The sequence below is a fragment of the Hyaena hyaena genome, unplaced genomic scaffold (genome assembly GCF_003009895.1).
Source record: "Hyaena hyaena isolate Hyena2069 unplaced genomic scaffold, ASM300989v1 scaffold_1832, whole genome shotgun sequence".
In the NCBI taxonomy this organism is placed as follows: domain Eukaryota; kingdom Metazoa; phylum Chordata; class Mammalia; order Carnivora; family Hyaenidae; genus Hyaena; species Hyaena hyaena.
In genome coordinates, this window is record NW_024082469.1 from 106469 (window position 1) to 123017 (window position 16549).

The following is a 16549-nucleotide window of genomic DNA, read 5'->3' on the forward strand; positions in this document are numbered from 1 at the left end:
CTGTTTAAGTAAATGCTATGGTTACCTCCATTTTACATCCTAAAATGGTGCCTTATGTGTACTTAACATTGATTGAATTAATATTTAACACTATTTACATTAATATGTATAGTTTGACCTAGTATTTGAATAAATACTTAACACTATTTCATGTCCCCTTTTTTATTCTTAGGGAGTATAATGTCCTATTTTCTCACAAAAGAATGCAAATTGCACAAAAACTGGGACTTTGTTTAATTCATCTTATTATTATTCAAAGTTCTTGGAAGAGTATTGGGACTAGATATTTGAAAATATTTTGTTAAATGAATGAGTGATTTCAATAGATCTCAACATGGCTAAGGTCTTAAAACATGCATTAGGCCATTTTAATTGGATATTAGATGTCCATTTTCTCATAAATGATTTGCTTCATTATTTTTGTCATTTCAGATACGTTTCTGGAGCATCAGTTCATGGAAAATAGGAATAATGTTACTGAATTTATTCTCTTGGGACTTTCTAAGAATAAGAAAGTCCAGATCCTCTGCTTTTTATTTTTCTTACTCTGTTATCTAGCTATCTGGTTGGGGAATCTGATTATTATGACTTCTATCACCTGCAGTCAGCTAATTAACCAACCCATGTACTTCTTCCTTAATTACCTTTCCCTCTCAGACCTCCTCTACACCTCCACTGTGACACCCAAACTAATGACTGACTTACTGACAGAAAAGAAGGTCATTTCCTATAAAAACTGCATGACACAGCTGTTTACCACACACTTCTTTGGAGGGGTCGAGGTCTTCATCATCACGGGAATGGCCTATGACCGCTATGTGGCCATCTGCAAACCACTCCACTATACCATCCTCATGAATAGGCAACGATGTAACTCAATTCTCAGAGCATCATGTGCAGGCGGGTTTCTGCATTCCCTTGGCCTATTTCTTCTGACAATTTTTTTACCGTTCTGTGGCCCCAATGAAATAGATCACTATTTCTGTGATGTATACCCTTTGTTGAAACTCGCCTGCACTGATACACACCAAATTGGTTTCTTAGTCATTGCCAATTCTGGCCTGATGGGACTGGTGATCTTTGTGGTTTTGATGGCCTCCTACTTTATGATATTGTATAACGTGAGAGCATATTCTGAAGAGAACCGCCACAAAGCACTTTCCACTTGCAGCTCCCACATCACAGTTGTCATTCTGTTTTTTGCCCCTGTCATTTTTGTTTACATTAAACCTGCCACAACTTTACCGGAAGATAAGGTGTTCACACTCTTCTACACAATTATTGTCCCCATGCTTAATCCTCTGATCTACACACTTAGAAACACAGAGATGAAAAATGCCATAAGGAAAGTTTGGTGCAATGGAAGGTTTTGGAAACGGAACTCAATGATTTGAAGGCTCTCCATCTTTAAATGTAAATGGGTATCTTCTCATTACATACCCCCTTTCTTTGATTCTTTGCCAACAGAAAAATTAGTCAGAACATGTAAAAGGCAAGCCTTAAATAGCAAAATGCCATCAGTGGATTACTCTTTCATATTCCTTTCCTGATGTGCTTCCCTTGTTTTCATCCTTCGCTAAGTTTTAAGTTCCATGAAACTAGGGTCATGTCATATTTATTTTACTGCTAATTTCTTAGTAGCCAGCAAATTCTATATCACATATTAGGAGCTCAATAAATATTTATTGGATGAATATATAAATATCTTGTCACATAGATCTGCTTCTCATCACTTATAGGAACCACCTTGATGGCTTAATGACCCACTTAGACGTTAGACACTGCTGATATGTACCTTCCCTCCTTATTTTTCTACTTCTAAATATTCTGGCTTCATACAGACAAGACGGGATTCCACCCTGGATCCAATCATCCAGACAAAATACTCCAAAAAGTGTATGGGTGGCAATGATTAGTATTGCTGAACTTAAGCTATTTTAACTGATTTGTCATTAAGTATATATGATCAAGGAGCAACCACAACTACTTATGCTGCAGAAAGGAGGAAGAAAATATAAATCCTTCAAAACTAAGGATATTTTCAAAGTAAAATATTTTCATTTGCCGTCTAAATTCAAGTTTAAAATAATCCAAAAATAATGTTTGATGTAAAATATAGAGCAGATTTAGCGATGGGGTAGATAGAGGATGATGATAGATAGAAAAAGAGAAAGATGGATAAATAATAAATAGATGATAGAGTGAGTCAATGAGTGAGAGGGAATGGAATGTTTAAGCAGTTCTCTGGAACTTAATGGAAAGAAGTACATCTTTGGAAAAGTTGGATTCACTCACTCAACTATGTGTTTTTTTCATTTTGTTTTATTTGTTTTTTAATAAAGGATTCCTCAGTTGTATCTAGTCTGAAAATCTTCTCTGACTCCATCTTCTACTTTTTCTTTTCTTTTTTTTTTTTTAAGTAGGCTTCACACCCAGTGTGCAACCCAACATAGGCCTTAAAGTCACCACCTTGAATGAAGACCTGAGCTGAGGCCAAAAATCCCATGCTTAACTGACAGCCACCAAGTGCCCCTTCTACTTTTTCTTTTACACATGTAACCATCAAGAGTGAAATCTTAGGCACCTGGGTGGTTCTGTCAGCTAAGCATCGAACTTTGGTTCAGGTCATGATCTCAGCTCAGATCATGATCTTATAGTTCATGAGCTCCAGCCCTGCATCGGACTTCCTACTGTCAGCACAGAGCCTGCTACGGATCCTGGATCTTATGTCCCCCTCTCTGGCTCTCCCCTCTCTCGCCCTCTATCTCAAAAATAAATAAACATTAAAAAAAGAGAGAGACTTTAAAAAAAAAAGTGAAATCTTTGATCTGGTTAGTGTGAAGATTTGCCTCTTGCTGGCAAGCCTGATAAACTTTTTTATGCTCAAAGGAGGCTCAGTTTGGAGAGTAAATTGTATGGCTACCTGATTTATTACCTCTTTTTCATTACTAGATAGAGGGGATTTTTATGGTAAATATACTTATAATTATTAAAATGCTATAGTTTTTAAATGATCTGATTAAGTCATTTTAGCAAAATCTTCCAATTTTGTATAACCATTATTCCTTAGACCCTATTAAAATAATTTTTGCTTTTAAAATTATTGCAATGAATATTGAAACTAACAAGCTAAGTGGAAAATATGATTCTATGTTTCCGATGCTCCTTTTCAATGAGAACAGAAGGAGGAAACTTTATGTCTGGGGTGGTTAGTAAGAATGCAGTTTATGTACACATGAAGATTACACTCATGAATCCAAAATATAGGGATATTAGAATGGGGACTTTCAGATAGCAAGTCTGAAAGTCTTATGGATAGAATCTAAAGGAAAAATATATCAAAATGTAACAGAACTTCAGCAAGGAAATGAGGACTCAGACTACAAGGGAAAAATATAAATAAGAAGTAAATCAATAAGGAAAAAAGAAAATATTTCAAGGTAAATTATTATATTAGTGTAGTCACCCCAATGTCTACGCTTATATTTCTTAGAGCAAAGTTCATGGCTTAGAGAACTTAAATATAATATCACTAACACCAATTTCTACACTTATTTTTCTTAGAGCAGGGTTCATGGTGTTTCAAGTACAATGAATATCAGGTATGTGGGATATGTAATGAGGAGGGAAAGTGACAGATGATTTGCCATCCAATAAAACATAGTTTCTGGCACCACACTTTCTTCAAGGCATTCTTCATCTCCATGTTTCTGAATGTGTAGATCAGAGGGTTGAACATGGGAGCAATGATGGTGTAGAAGAGAGCAAAGACTTTGTCTTCTGGGAAGGTTGTGGCTGGTCTAATGTAAATGAAGAGAACGGGCACAAAGAACAGAACCACAACTGTGATGTGGGAACTACAGGTGGACAGAGCTTTGGTGCAGCTCTCTGCAGGGTAAGCCCTGATGGTGTATAATATCAATAAGTAAGACAGCACCAAGACCACAAAGGTCACCAAGCCCATCATGCCTGAATTGGCAACCACTAGGATCCCAACTCTGTAGGTGTCTGTGCAGGCCAGTTTCAGCAAAGGATACACGTCACAGAAGTAGTGATCTATTTCATTGGGGCCACAGAAAGGTAAATTGATGGTAAGGAGACACTGGAAAAAAGAATGCAGGAACGCCCCGGTACAGCTAGCAGTGAGTATGGTGTAACACCTCTGCCTGTTCATGATGATGGTATAATGCAGGGGCTTGCAGATGGCCACGTACCGGTCATAGGCCATCCCTGTGAGAATAAGGATTTCAATTCCCCCAAAGAAATGCATGACAAATAGCTGAACCATACAGCTCGTATAAGAAATCATGTTACTTTCTGCCAGCAAGTCAGTGACTAGCTTGGGTGTCACTGTTGAGGTGTAACACAGATCAGAGAGGGCAAGGTTATTAAGGAAGAAATACATGGGTTGATCAATTAGCGGGCTGCATGTGATAGAAATCATTATGAGCAAGTTTCCCATCCAGATAGCTATGTAACAAAATAAAAATAGAAGAAAGCACAAGTTTTTAATTTTCTTGTTCTGAGAAAGTCCCAACAGAACAAATTCAGTGACGTTGTTCATATTTTCCATGGTCTAATGCAGTTAAGTCTCAACAGGTTTGCCTGAAAAAAAAAATGACAAATCATCATGAGAAATAGTGACTGAGCATGGTGTGACTTCGAATGAGTGTTGTAAAAATAAATTCATTTATTTAATGAGCTTCCTATAGTATACTTTAAAGTAACTCTAAGCTTTTTATGAATAGGCTTACCACATAATATAATATTACTTTTCAGAGTGAAAAGGTATAATATTAATGGTCACAATTGCTCATGTCATAAACAAAAATGCACAAACATCTTATGTAGAAGATACAAAAGGTGAGCTTAGGGGGAATGCATTTCTTTTCCTGGAGTAACTCACCTGCTTGATAGGTTGAAAGAGCCAGACTGAAACCCAAACAAGTGAAATGAAGTATTCAATTGTAAGATAGAATCCTGTCTTTACTGGGGCGCCTGGGTGGCTCAGTCGGTTAAGCATCCAACTACGACTCAAGTCATGATCCTTGATTCGTGTTTTTGAGCCCCACATCATATTCTGTGCTGACAGCTCAGAGCCTGGAACCTGATTCAGATTCTGTGTCTCTCTCTCTCTCTCTCTCAGCCCCTCGCCTGTTCACAAGTCTGGCTCTCTGTCTCTGTCTCTCTCTCTCTCTGAAGAATAAACATTTAAGAAAAAATCCTACATCTGAAACCAATGTTAAACTGTAGGTTAACTAACGGGAATTCCTTAAAACAAACTTGGAAAAATAAATAAATAAACTTCTGGGTTTTTTATGGTGGAATTTGCATTTTTTTAAATATTGTGTAAAAATCTTATTATCTTCATTGTTCAGTTGTTTGCACACAAGATGAGTAGCTCACTTGCCTCACTCTAAGTCCTGATTCTGGATTGAAACCATTCAATATTTGTTAACATTACAGACAGCAATAAAGAAAACATGATGCCAGCTGAGGCTGTGACATTTCTTTTGACTTAAATAGAGAGATGAAAAAAAAAGAAATACTTAATATTGAGAGACAGAGGCTAAGCCAGAGCAATACAAGCAGGCATGTATGGCCCTTGCTTCACATACACTCGACTTCAATCATCGGTTTTTGTTTTCATTTTTTTTTAATAAATTAAAGCTTGGATTAATAAATCATTCTTATTTCACCATTTTTCTTTGTTTTATTTTTAATTATTTTAAAGTTTATTTATCTTGGAGAGACAGAGCAAAAGCAAGGGAGGGGCAGAGAGAGAGAGACAGGGAATCTGAAGCAGACTCCAGGCTCTGAGTGGTCACCAAAGAGCCCAATGTGGGACCCAAACCCATGAACTGTGAAACCATGACCTGAGCCGAAGTCTGATGCTTAACCGACTGAGCCACCCAGGTGCCCCTCTTTTTATATTTTTAAGGTGACTGGATTATTTCTTACAGAAATAATGACAATTTCATAAAAAGTGAACCCCAAGGACTATTTTTCAGGCTATTACATATATTCTCAGTATTTCTGTCATCAGAAAAAATATATAGAAGATATTTTTTAAAAATAGCTTTACTTTAAATAGTATGTTTATTTTCTTTTAAATTTTTAAATGTTTATTTTTATTTATTTTTTAAATGTTTTATTTATTTCAGAGAGAGAGAGAGAGCAAGAGCAAGGGAGGGTCAGAGTCTGAAGCAGTCTCCAGGCTCTGATCTGGCTGTCAGCACAGAGCCCGACACGGGGCTCAAACCCACGAATCGTGAGATCATCACCTGAACCGAAGTCGGATGCTTAATCGACTGAGCCACCCAGGCACCCCAAATGTTTGTTTACTTTTAAAAGAGACAGAGACACAGAGCACAGTGGGGGAGGGAAGAGAAAGAGGGAGACAGAATCCGAAGCAGGCTCCATGCTCCGGACTGTCAGCACAGAGCTGGATACGGGCCTTGAACCCATGAACTGGGAGATCATGACCTGAGCCAGAGTTGGACCCTTAACTGATTGAGCCACCAAAGTGCCCCTTTTTTGTTTTCTTGTTTTGTTTTGTTTATTTTCAATTAATTTGCCGATATGCCTCTATAGTTAAAGTTTACCGTTAGTCCTTTCCAAGAATCTAAGCTCATTTTTAATACTTTTCTTCAGATAGCCTTGAAGAAAAACATGATTTTCATGAGAAAAAAATATGAGTTGAAAAATTTCATTAATTAACAAGCTGGATAGTTTGAAACTCTGTCTTTCTGTCTCTGTTGCTCTTTCTCTCGTGTTAACTAGATCTCAAACTGGCAAAATGGGCAAATAATTCAATGTCTTCCTGGTTCCCTTGTTTACCTCAGTTGAACATTTCTTCATGACAATTCTCCAATATATCATCAGATTCCCAAAGAATTCATAAGCATGCTATTTAAATTACAACTTACATTTCCAAAACGTTCATATTATATGAATATATATATAATGTCTCCTTTATTAATATTAAAGTCGCTGAATTTTAGATTTATAAAATCCTGATTTCATGTTTATGTGACTTAAAAAGAGAACCTGGTAACAGGAGCCAGAAGGACTAACAGCACAAACACAGAGTGTGAGCTATGACTGTAGCTGGGTTTCTTCATTTCCTCCTGGCTCCTCCTTTCTCTAATCTGTTAACTAAAGTAACACTTTGATAAAATAAAATAAATAAAATAAAATAAAGTAAAATACACTTTCCTTCTCTATACTACATGGATATTTTCAAAGTTTCAAATCAATTGCATGAAATAAGGGTTTCGAGATGTAATCTTGCCATTTGCAACAAGATGGAAGGACATAGAATATATAATTTTAAGTGAAATAAGTCTATAAGAGAAAGACAAATACCATACGATGTCACTCATATGTGGAATTTAATAAACCAAAAAAATGAACAAAGAAAAAAGAGACAAACAACAGAAAGCCCAGACTCTTAAATAGAGTGAACAAACTGGTGATTGCCAGAGGGGAGATGGATGAGGAGATGTGTGAAGTAGGTGAAGGGGATTGTCTTGATGAGCACTGGAAAATGTATACAACTGTTGGCTCTTTAAATTTTTTTATGTTTATTTTTGAGAGAGAGAGAGAGAGAGAAATAGAGCATGAGTGGGGTAGGAACAGAGAAAGTAGAAGACATAGAATCTAAAGCAGGCTCCAAGCTCTGAGCTGTCAGCACATAGCCCGACATGGGGCTTGAACTCACAGACTGTGAAATCATGACCTGAACCAAAGTCAGACGCTTAACCAACAGCCACACAGGCACCCCAACTGTTGGCTCTTTAAACCTGTGGAGATCTTTAAGTCACTAACCCTCCCTGAAATACTTCCATTTATCTCATTATTAAAATTTAAATTTGAACATCCAGGAAATAATTTTCATTACATTGATTCAAGGCAATTCATCATCCAGGCAATGACAGGGCCTCGTATTCTTCTTACCCTTGATAATTTGATTCTACAGTCAGTGGATTCATTTTGGACTCACACAAAAGACCAGGCTGGAGATCTGGCCATATGGTCTGGAGTAAGGTAATTAACTTGTCTGGCAGCTTTTCCCTTTTTAACATGGGCATTCCCAACATCAATGTTCCCTAGCTGCATAATCAGATACCAAGTATGCAACAGGAATTAATTATTTTCTCTTTCACATTGCTTTTCCTCATATCATTATGTATAAATTAGGTACTCAATATATAATGGGAAAAAGTAAACAAAAGTACACTGCAATGTTAATAGATAAAAATATAAGCTATTGCAGTTTATATCAAACAGACTGCTATCATTAGTAAAGTCTTTCACAGATATGAAAGAGAAATAATGATAACGTCTAATATTATTTAGTGCTTACCATACTCTATAGGCAGTTCTAAATCTTCTGCATGCATTGTTAACCCTAAAAGGCCCAGCGATTCTTTCATTATCTCTATTTTGCAGATAGGAAACCAAGTCTCTTTACAATTTGGATAAAATATTGTTAGCTTCTGAAGACTAATTTTAAGCATATTTTAGTGATTTTCACCATCTAGATACTGATAATTTGGTTGTCAAGCTCAAATTATTATTAGAATTATTCCTGGGACATATTACCTATTTTTTGTTATTTCTTTCTGTAACCAAGTCACCTCACTCAGGAAATCAAGATTGAGCTAACTTTTTGACAACAGCTCCAAAGTTTTCTCTGAGCACCAGTACCCAGTCTTGAATGAACTAATTATATTTCCTTTCTGTTTTATTGTTCACTCTGTTCTCACTCTCATCAGATTTGTTCCACATTGATGTCCAGAATCCTCTGAAATTAAGGTTTTTCAAATCATAACAAATCATAAATCTTAATTACTAATTGTACATACAGAATAGCAAAGGAAGTGGGGGAGTAATGTATCCCCACTCTACTGCATTGTTTGTATTATTTTTAATTTGTACCTCTTCCGTCTTTATTTTTCTTTCTTTTGCCTAAATTTCAAGGTGCTCACTTGATCTACCAATTATTATTACTTTTACACTCCATATATGACATGAATCCTATTATTTAGGATCCTATTTATTATTATTATTTCCTTCATGAATTCCCTAAAACTCATATCAGAAAAAGAAAAATGCTGTTTCATTTTGACATCTGCTGAGGGTTATTGTAACAATCATTCATTGAATTCAGTACTAATGTAATGGAAAATTGCTATATAAAATATTTACAAGACCTGAAGAAAACAGAGAAAAGAACCTATAAAATCAGCATATATATAGATAAAATTTTAATTTATGCTGTATATAAGCTTTTTAAAATTTGAAAACCATGTTTATCATAAGTTGGTTGCATTGTTACTTACCAGGTGATTATCTCATGGATAAATTTCTTTATCTCTGAATAAAAGGTGACATTTAGTGTTTTCAACATAATCGAAATAAATGCTTAATTTTGCTGCTGAAGATTAATAAATTTCATCACATAGCAGCCCATTTAAGTCTCAGTTCTGGGACTTTCCTATTTCTCTTATAAGGAGAAGCATACTCTCCTGATTTTTGAAACTAAAAGGAAATAAAAGCATCTTTAACATTTATGTTGAAAAATACTTTTGTGTGTTTTCTACTCATAAGGTACCTATTCACTGGTTTCAGCATTGGACATGTATATATAATTCTGTTTAATTTCTGAGTGTTATTTAAAGGAAGTTACCTGGGAGATCATAACCCGAGACCTTCCTCTCACTTTTTCTATGGGATGAGACATTTCCCAAAAGAAAAGTTGGCCGGTGTACAGCTGAAATGGTTTAGTTCCTCTTTAGTCCTTAAAAAAACAGTTACACTGTAGTTAATAACATTTTATACCCTGAGGAGTTTGAGCACAAATCAAGAATTCACTCCTATTCGATATTGATAGGCCATAAATCATGTATTTTCTTTTGAAACGAATTCAGAGGAAACAGTTGAGAATACTGTCTCTACAGAGGTTGAACTAGAAAATGGCAAAGAAACCTAAGGCCAGGTGTTGAAGTCTGTGTTAGTGCAGAATAAATTGATGGAACAGTGGGTGGCAAGCTGCTTGTGTCCTACTGAACATCCATTGGCCCTACTTCCTCCTCTGGCCCCCACTTTGGCAATCACTTTCCGCAGATTTAACTCTGAGATCAGGTGTAAATTTATAGTACTTTCTCCTACAAATACCACAATGAAGATTTGTGCTAAATAGGAGCCTCTGGGTGGCTCAGTCGGTTAAGTGTCCGACTTCAGCTCAGGTCAGGATCTCACAGTTCATTGGTTTGAACCCTGCATCGGGCTCTGTGCTGACAGCTCAGAGCCTGGAGCCTGCTTCTGATTCTGTGTCTCCCTCTCTCTCTGCCCCTCCCCTGCTTGCTCTCTGTCTCTCTCAAAAAGATTAAAAAAAAAAAACCTTAGATTTTCCTCTAAAATAAATAAGGTGTTTTTGTAATCCAGGCAATCAATTAAAAAGATATATACAATGGAAAACATGGTCAAAATGGCTAGAATAGGCTGCATAACTAAATAAAGGTTGAGTTGTACATAATAGTACCATTGACACTTGTGCAACATGGGCTTGAACTATGTGAGTTCACTTATATGAGTATACTCCTATATTATATGAGCATAATATACAATAAGTATAATACAGTGCTATAAGTGTATTTTCTCTTCCTTAGGATTTCCCTAATAACTAACTTATTTTATTGTAATAATACAGTATATAACACATATAACATGTATAACATACAAAATATGTGTTAATTGACTGTTCATGTTATTGGTCAGGCTTTCAGTCAATAGTAGGCTAACAGTAGTTAAATTCTAGAGGCTGTGGTCCAAAGTTATACACATCCTTAATCCCCACATTATTCAAGGGTCAACTATAGATTATGCAAAACATTAACTGGGGACTTTCTGGGTGAACAATATGAGTAAAGAATTGAGACAGACTAAATATGTCTGAAAAAGATGCACTGCTTATGGTCAGGACAAGAGAAGAAGAATATGTTGACTAATTTAGAAAAAAAAGTTAGGAATTTGGGTGCATCAGAGCAACCATGGCCTGAATAACATTGAAAACCATGTAAGCTGTTATTCTTATCTGTAGAAAAAAATACTTAGTTGTTATGTGGAAGAAATAAGTTAGTAATTTGAGAGAAAACTTTTATAATTTAATGTTTCTGCTATAACAATTTGCACCTTATGCTTGAAGAGAACATCTTATTTTCCACATAAAAACACTTAACTGATTTTCCACAAACAGCAATGTATTGGGATTCACAATGTCTTCGGGGCTTGAATGATGTGTTGTGTGGGCAGTACAAAATTATGAGGATTGTGAAATGGGCTGCCTTCTATTGTTGGTATCAGAAGCCAATATAACGGGTATAGTAGCTATTACTTGGCCTACACAGCTTATCAGGATGAGAGATTTTCTGTTGCAGCTCTTGTCTCCAGAAGCCAAAACACAGACCTTGAGGAAAATGAAGTCATGGGTTTGATCATAAGCACAGCAGGGCTGTAAAAGAAACTGAAAAGTACAGCCTCTAAGGTCTCTTAAGTCAACAACAGATCCCTAAAAAGGAAACGGAAACTGAAATCTAAGATAGTATGGGGTTGAATCTGAGCATTTTAAGCACCCAAATGCCCTGAAACCTCTGTACAAACAGAGTCTGCTTCTTACTCCTTTCCAGAGTAGAACAGATTCCCATGGCCTGGAGGTTATATAATATATAATATATAATATATAATAACCTCACCTGAGTTATTTCCTGGCACCATGATGTTTATTTCCTTAAGGTCTGATTGGCTCAGGAAACTTTGATATGATTCCTGTGATTTCATCTCCTTTATCTCAGTCAGCACGTGTAGCTTTATGGGGAGTTGACCGAAGAGGAGATATATGATTCTATCTGTTTATATTCAGTTCTAGATGGAGATTTGGCACCAACTGAAATGGAATGTTATAGCATTAAAGCCCCAAAAATGAATGTCCCAAAAATGATAGGGGTTAAGGGAAACCTTCTTAGTCAGCAAAACCCCAGCCAGCGCATCTTGTTGTCCACTTTGTACAGACCAAGAAATAACTAGAGGCATAGATCTGTTCCAATTCATGGCAGTTGCTAATAGTTTTACTGGCTTTTAGACATTTAGAAAGCATGAGTAGAAGATGTGAATATATGAATAGACCACATGGACAAAAGGTGTGCCACACAAATGCTTACTATGTGGTGTCTACTGCAGATGAACTTCTCAAAGATGGTAGACAAGATTATATATTTCATGGATCTCAGCCATCCTCTTTTCCCAGCTCCCCAAGTTCAAACTCTTTCGTCTAGGTCTAAAGTGACCATTGTGGCCTAGGAAGCATCCCTATGAATGCTATTGCTAGGGATGAACAATATGAAATTTACCTCATGAAGGTTCATCTGGCTTCTGTGACTACTTTGTAGTTATGACTATGTAAGACAACACCAAATTTAGTTGTGTAAAACAACCAATGTATTATGCACTTGGACTCTATGGATCAGGAATTTAGGCATAGGGAGGATGGCTTGGCTATGCTCCACAATGAGAAAACTCAAAGGCTGTGGGTGCTCACTAGGTAGCAGCTGAAGTCATCTGGGGCCATCTTGACTTACATGTCTGGCAGTTGACACTGGCTGTGGGCCCAGACATCAGACAAGCTGTTGAACATAAAATTCCACATATGGTCTCTCAATATGGACTAGTTAAGAAATGTTGCTGTCTGTCACACCAACATTGAGAGCCCAACATTCTTCAGGGAGACTCCTCAGTTACTTGATCTTGTGGTAGCAAGTCGACTACAGTGAAAACCTTCCATCACGGAAGAAACAGAATTTGTCTTCAGAGAAATAGACACATTCTTTGTCTTTCCTACTTATAATGCTTGTACCAGCAGCACAATGCATCAACTTATGGAATGCCTTATTCACCACCATGTTATTTCACTTAAGATTGATTCTGATCAAGTAACTTATTTTCAGAGCAAAAGAAGCATGCTAGGGGCACCTGGGTGGCTCAGTGAGTAAATCATCCGACTTCGGCTCAGGTCATGATTTCACAGTCCACAAGTTCAAGACCCGCATCAGGCTCTGTGCTGATCACTCAGAGCCTGGAGCCTGCTTCAGATTCTGTGTGTCCCTCTCTCTCTGTGTCCCTCCCCAGTGTGCTCTCTCTCTCTCTCAAAATAATAAAAATAAACATTACAAAAATTAAAAAAAGAAGCACGGTAGTGGACATATACACAGAAATTCACTGTACCTACTATATACTCTGTTATAGACTGAATTATGGTTTTTAAAATTCATTTGTTGAATCTCTAAATCCAAGTATCTCAGAATGTGATTATTTAGAGATAAGGCCTTTAAAGAGGCAATTAAGTTAAAATGAAGCCTTAAGGGTGGGTCCTAATCCAATATGATAGATATCCTTATAAGATATATATATAAAAGAAAATTTGGGCACCCAAAATAAGTACCAGGAATCTGTGTGCACAGAGAGACCATGTGAGGACACACAGAGAAGGCAGTCATCTATATGCCACGGACACAGATCTTTGGAGAAACTAAACCTGCCAGTGCTTTGACCTTGGACTTCCAGACTCCAGAACTGAAAAAAATATATTCCTGTTGTTTAAGCCATAGTCTGTGGTATTTTGTTCTGGTAGCCCTAGGAGACAATTCATACCCCATTTCTCTTAAGTAACTGATTAGAAGCAATGAAGAAATGGCTTACTGAACAGAGTGCCAATTCAGAAACAGCACCCTGAAAAGCCAGAGTTACATCTTTAACAATGTGTTAACCAATATATGATTTTATAATCCATAGTCATGATAAAACAGTTATAGAATTTCATGGAATCAAAGAATGTATATGCCAGGACCTCCTTTATTATTATCCTAAAATCCTTTATAGAATTTTTGCTTCCTGTGCCAGCATTTTTCAGCTCAGCCAGTTTATAAGTTTTATTTCTAAAGGTTATGCTTTCATCAGGGAACACAACAATTATTTTATTGAATTGGAAAATGAAGTTGTCGAATTGGAAAATGAAGTTGTCACCTGGACATTTTGGGCTCCTCCTGCCTCTACTAGACCAAAAGACAGAAAGGGGCTGGAGCTATTGGTATAGATGAGGAGAACGGATTTGTTTGTTTGACACAATGGTGTATGGATGACCAGTATCTTGAACTCAGGGCATTTCTTAAAATGTCCATAACTAATAGTAAAAAATTAATTTAAAACAAAGAAAAAGAAAAATGACAAGACCATTAAAGATTCAGAATATAAGGAATGAAGCTATGATTCACATTAGTAGATAATGAACCCAAATAATAAAGGTTAGCCTGAAATTAAGGAAAAGAATGAGTAGGAAGGGAAAGAAGTAAAGGTATAAAAATTTACTAAAGTTTCATGAGCAATTATAGGAACAAAGACATTTGGAGCAATGTAGCAATGTACTGAGTAATTTTACAATCTTCTCTTAGTGTTACAGATTTTTCAAAGAAGATTGTAACCTGACATAGAAAGGAAACTAACATTGAAATTAACTTTGTCAAGAATGTTGAGGATGCTATGCTTCCTTTTTGGAAGGAGAGAGTGAGACTACTTTAGTAGCAGCCTCTTGTTCAATAAAAATATAAATATGAGCTCCTTTCATAAAGAGCTTCAAATACCATACAAAAGAGTATTTATGAATGCCACATAGCTCATGTACCCATTTCCCTCAGCTCAAAAACCTGCTTTTATAAACTCTCTTCTGAGATGCCAGTAGTAAAATCCACCTATATTTCTTATCTACCGGGAGGCTTCCTATTAGTTTCTTTCAATAGGAACATGTTTTTAGTGGCAGTGGAAGTCAAGAGGAGGGAAGAAAAGACATTATTATACCTTCACAATAGACTATCATATTAAGGAGAAGTTGAGACACGTATTCAAAAATGGAGGAAGAATGAATTGAAAAAATAAATGAAAATTGCCCAATCATCAATAATATTGTATTCAAATGGTAACTAGACTTATTTTGGGGATCATTTCAAAATCTATAAAAACATTGAGTCACTGTGATATACATCTGAAATTAATAGGATATTGTATGTCAATAATACTTAAATTTAAAAAAGGAAGAAAAAGCATTCTAAAATAATACAATTGTCCAATCAGAAGAAGTCCTGAAAAAGCTAAAGTTTCTGAGCTCCAGACTGAGGCTAGCTTTGCAGTCACTATATACTCTCTGTATATCATTTCTTATTAATTCCAGGGTTAGAGTGGAGGCCTAAAGTGAAATTCTAGAATGCTTTTCATAGAAGTTACTCCCTTTCTGAAAACCAATGAAACCACATTTTCTTCATGGCATTCTTCATCTCCATGTTTCTTAGCGTGTAGATCAGAGGGTTGAACATGGGGGCAATGATGGTGTAGAAGAGAGCAAAGACTTTGTCTTCTGGGAAAGTTGTGGCTGGTCTAATGTAAATGAAGAGAACGGGCACAAAGAACAGAACCACAACTGTGACGTGGGAACTATAGGTGGACAGAGCTTTGGTGCGGCTCTCTGAAGGGTAAGCCCTGATGGTGTATAATATCAGAAAATAGGACACCATCAAAATCACAAAAGTCAGTAATGCAATCAGACCTGAATTAACAATTACCAAGAGACCAATTCTGTACGTGTCAGTGCAGGCCAGTTTCAGTAAAGGATACACGTCGCAGAAGTAGTGATCTATCTCATTGGGGCCACAGAAGGGTAAGAATATGGTGAGAAGGAACTGGCTGGCAGAGTGTATAAATGCCCCAGTACAGCAGGCTGTGATGATTGTGTTACACCTCTGTCTGCTCATGATGACCATGTAGTGCAGGGGCCTGCAGATGGCCACGTAACGGTCATAGGCCATCCCCGTGAGAATGAAGATCTCGATGCCTCCGAGAAAGTAGAGGATAAAGAGCTGGGTCATGCAACTACTGTAGGAAATGGTCTTCCTCTCTGCCAGCAAATCAATCATAAGTTTGGGTGTCACTGTTGATGTGTAGCTAAGGTCAGAAAGTGAGAGACAATTAAGGAAGAAATACATGGGTTGGTTAATGAGTGGACTGCATGTGATGGAAATCATTATGAGCAGATTTCCCATCCAAATAGCAATGTAGCAAAATAAAAATAATATAAAGCAAAGGACTTCAACGTTCTTGTTTTGAGATAGTCCCAAGAGAATAAACACAGTGACGTTATTTCTATTTCCCATGATCCAGTGCAGTAAAAATGCGTAACAGATCCCTGAGAAGACATAACACACAAGTCAGTGTCAGAAATGTGCATAGAAAATATGGATGATGGCACTAATAACATGAAAGTACATTTAATGGATATGATCCTAGCATTTGCAAAAATAAAATCTAATATGTAGGCGGTTTTTTTTCTGATTAGTCTCATGATGATTTCCATAGGTCAGTCTTCCAGGGCATTTTTTTCAATCTTGGCATTAATAAAAATGAATGCATTTAATCAGTAAATTTAAAAGAATGTTTTAGCCAAATG

The 16549-nt window shown here is 36.6% G+C and overlaps 3 protein-coding genes across 4 annotated transcripts; 1 reads left to right on the plus strand and 2 right to left on the minus strand.

The window, feature by feature from the left end:
- The first annotated feature begins 455 nt into the window (after window positions 1–455).
- On the plus strand, window positions 456–1394 carry LOC120226799 (olfactory receptor 4P4-like). Its single transcript, XM_039224964.1, has one exon. The coding sequence runs from the start codon at window positions 456–458 to the stop codon at window positions 1392–1394; it is 939 nt and encodes a 312-aa protein (XP_039080895.1).
- A 2204-nt stretch (window positions 1395–3598) lies between these two features.
- LOC120226800 (olfactory receptor 4P4-like) lies at window positions 3599–4573 on the minus strand. Its single transcript, XM_039224965.1, has one exon. The coding sequence runs from the start codon at window positions 4571–4573 to the stop codon at window positions 3599–3601; it is 975 nt and encodes a 324-aa protein (XP_039080896.1).
- Window positions 4574–12867: 8294 nt separating this feature from the next.
- LOC120226804 (olfactory receptor 4P4-like) lies at window positions 12868–16256 on the minus strand. 2 transcript variants are annotated; one of them, XM_039224968.1, is made up of 2 exons: window positions 15353–16256; window positions 12868–12890 (listed from the first exon to the last, which is right to left on the minus strand). In XM_039224968.1, exons 1-2 carry the CDS (start codon window positions 16254–16256, stop codon window positions 12868–12870), a joined length of 927 nt encoding a protein of 308 aa, XP_039080899.1. The 2 variants fall into 2 exon arrangements, with proteins under 2 accessions (XP_039080899.1, XP_039080900.1); XM_039224969.1 differs by lacking the exon at window positions 12868–12890 and having other exon boundaries at window positions 15330–16256.
- Window positions 16257–16549: the final 293 nt, after the last annotated feature.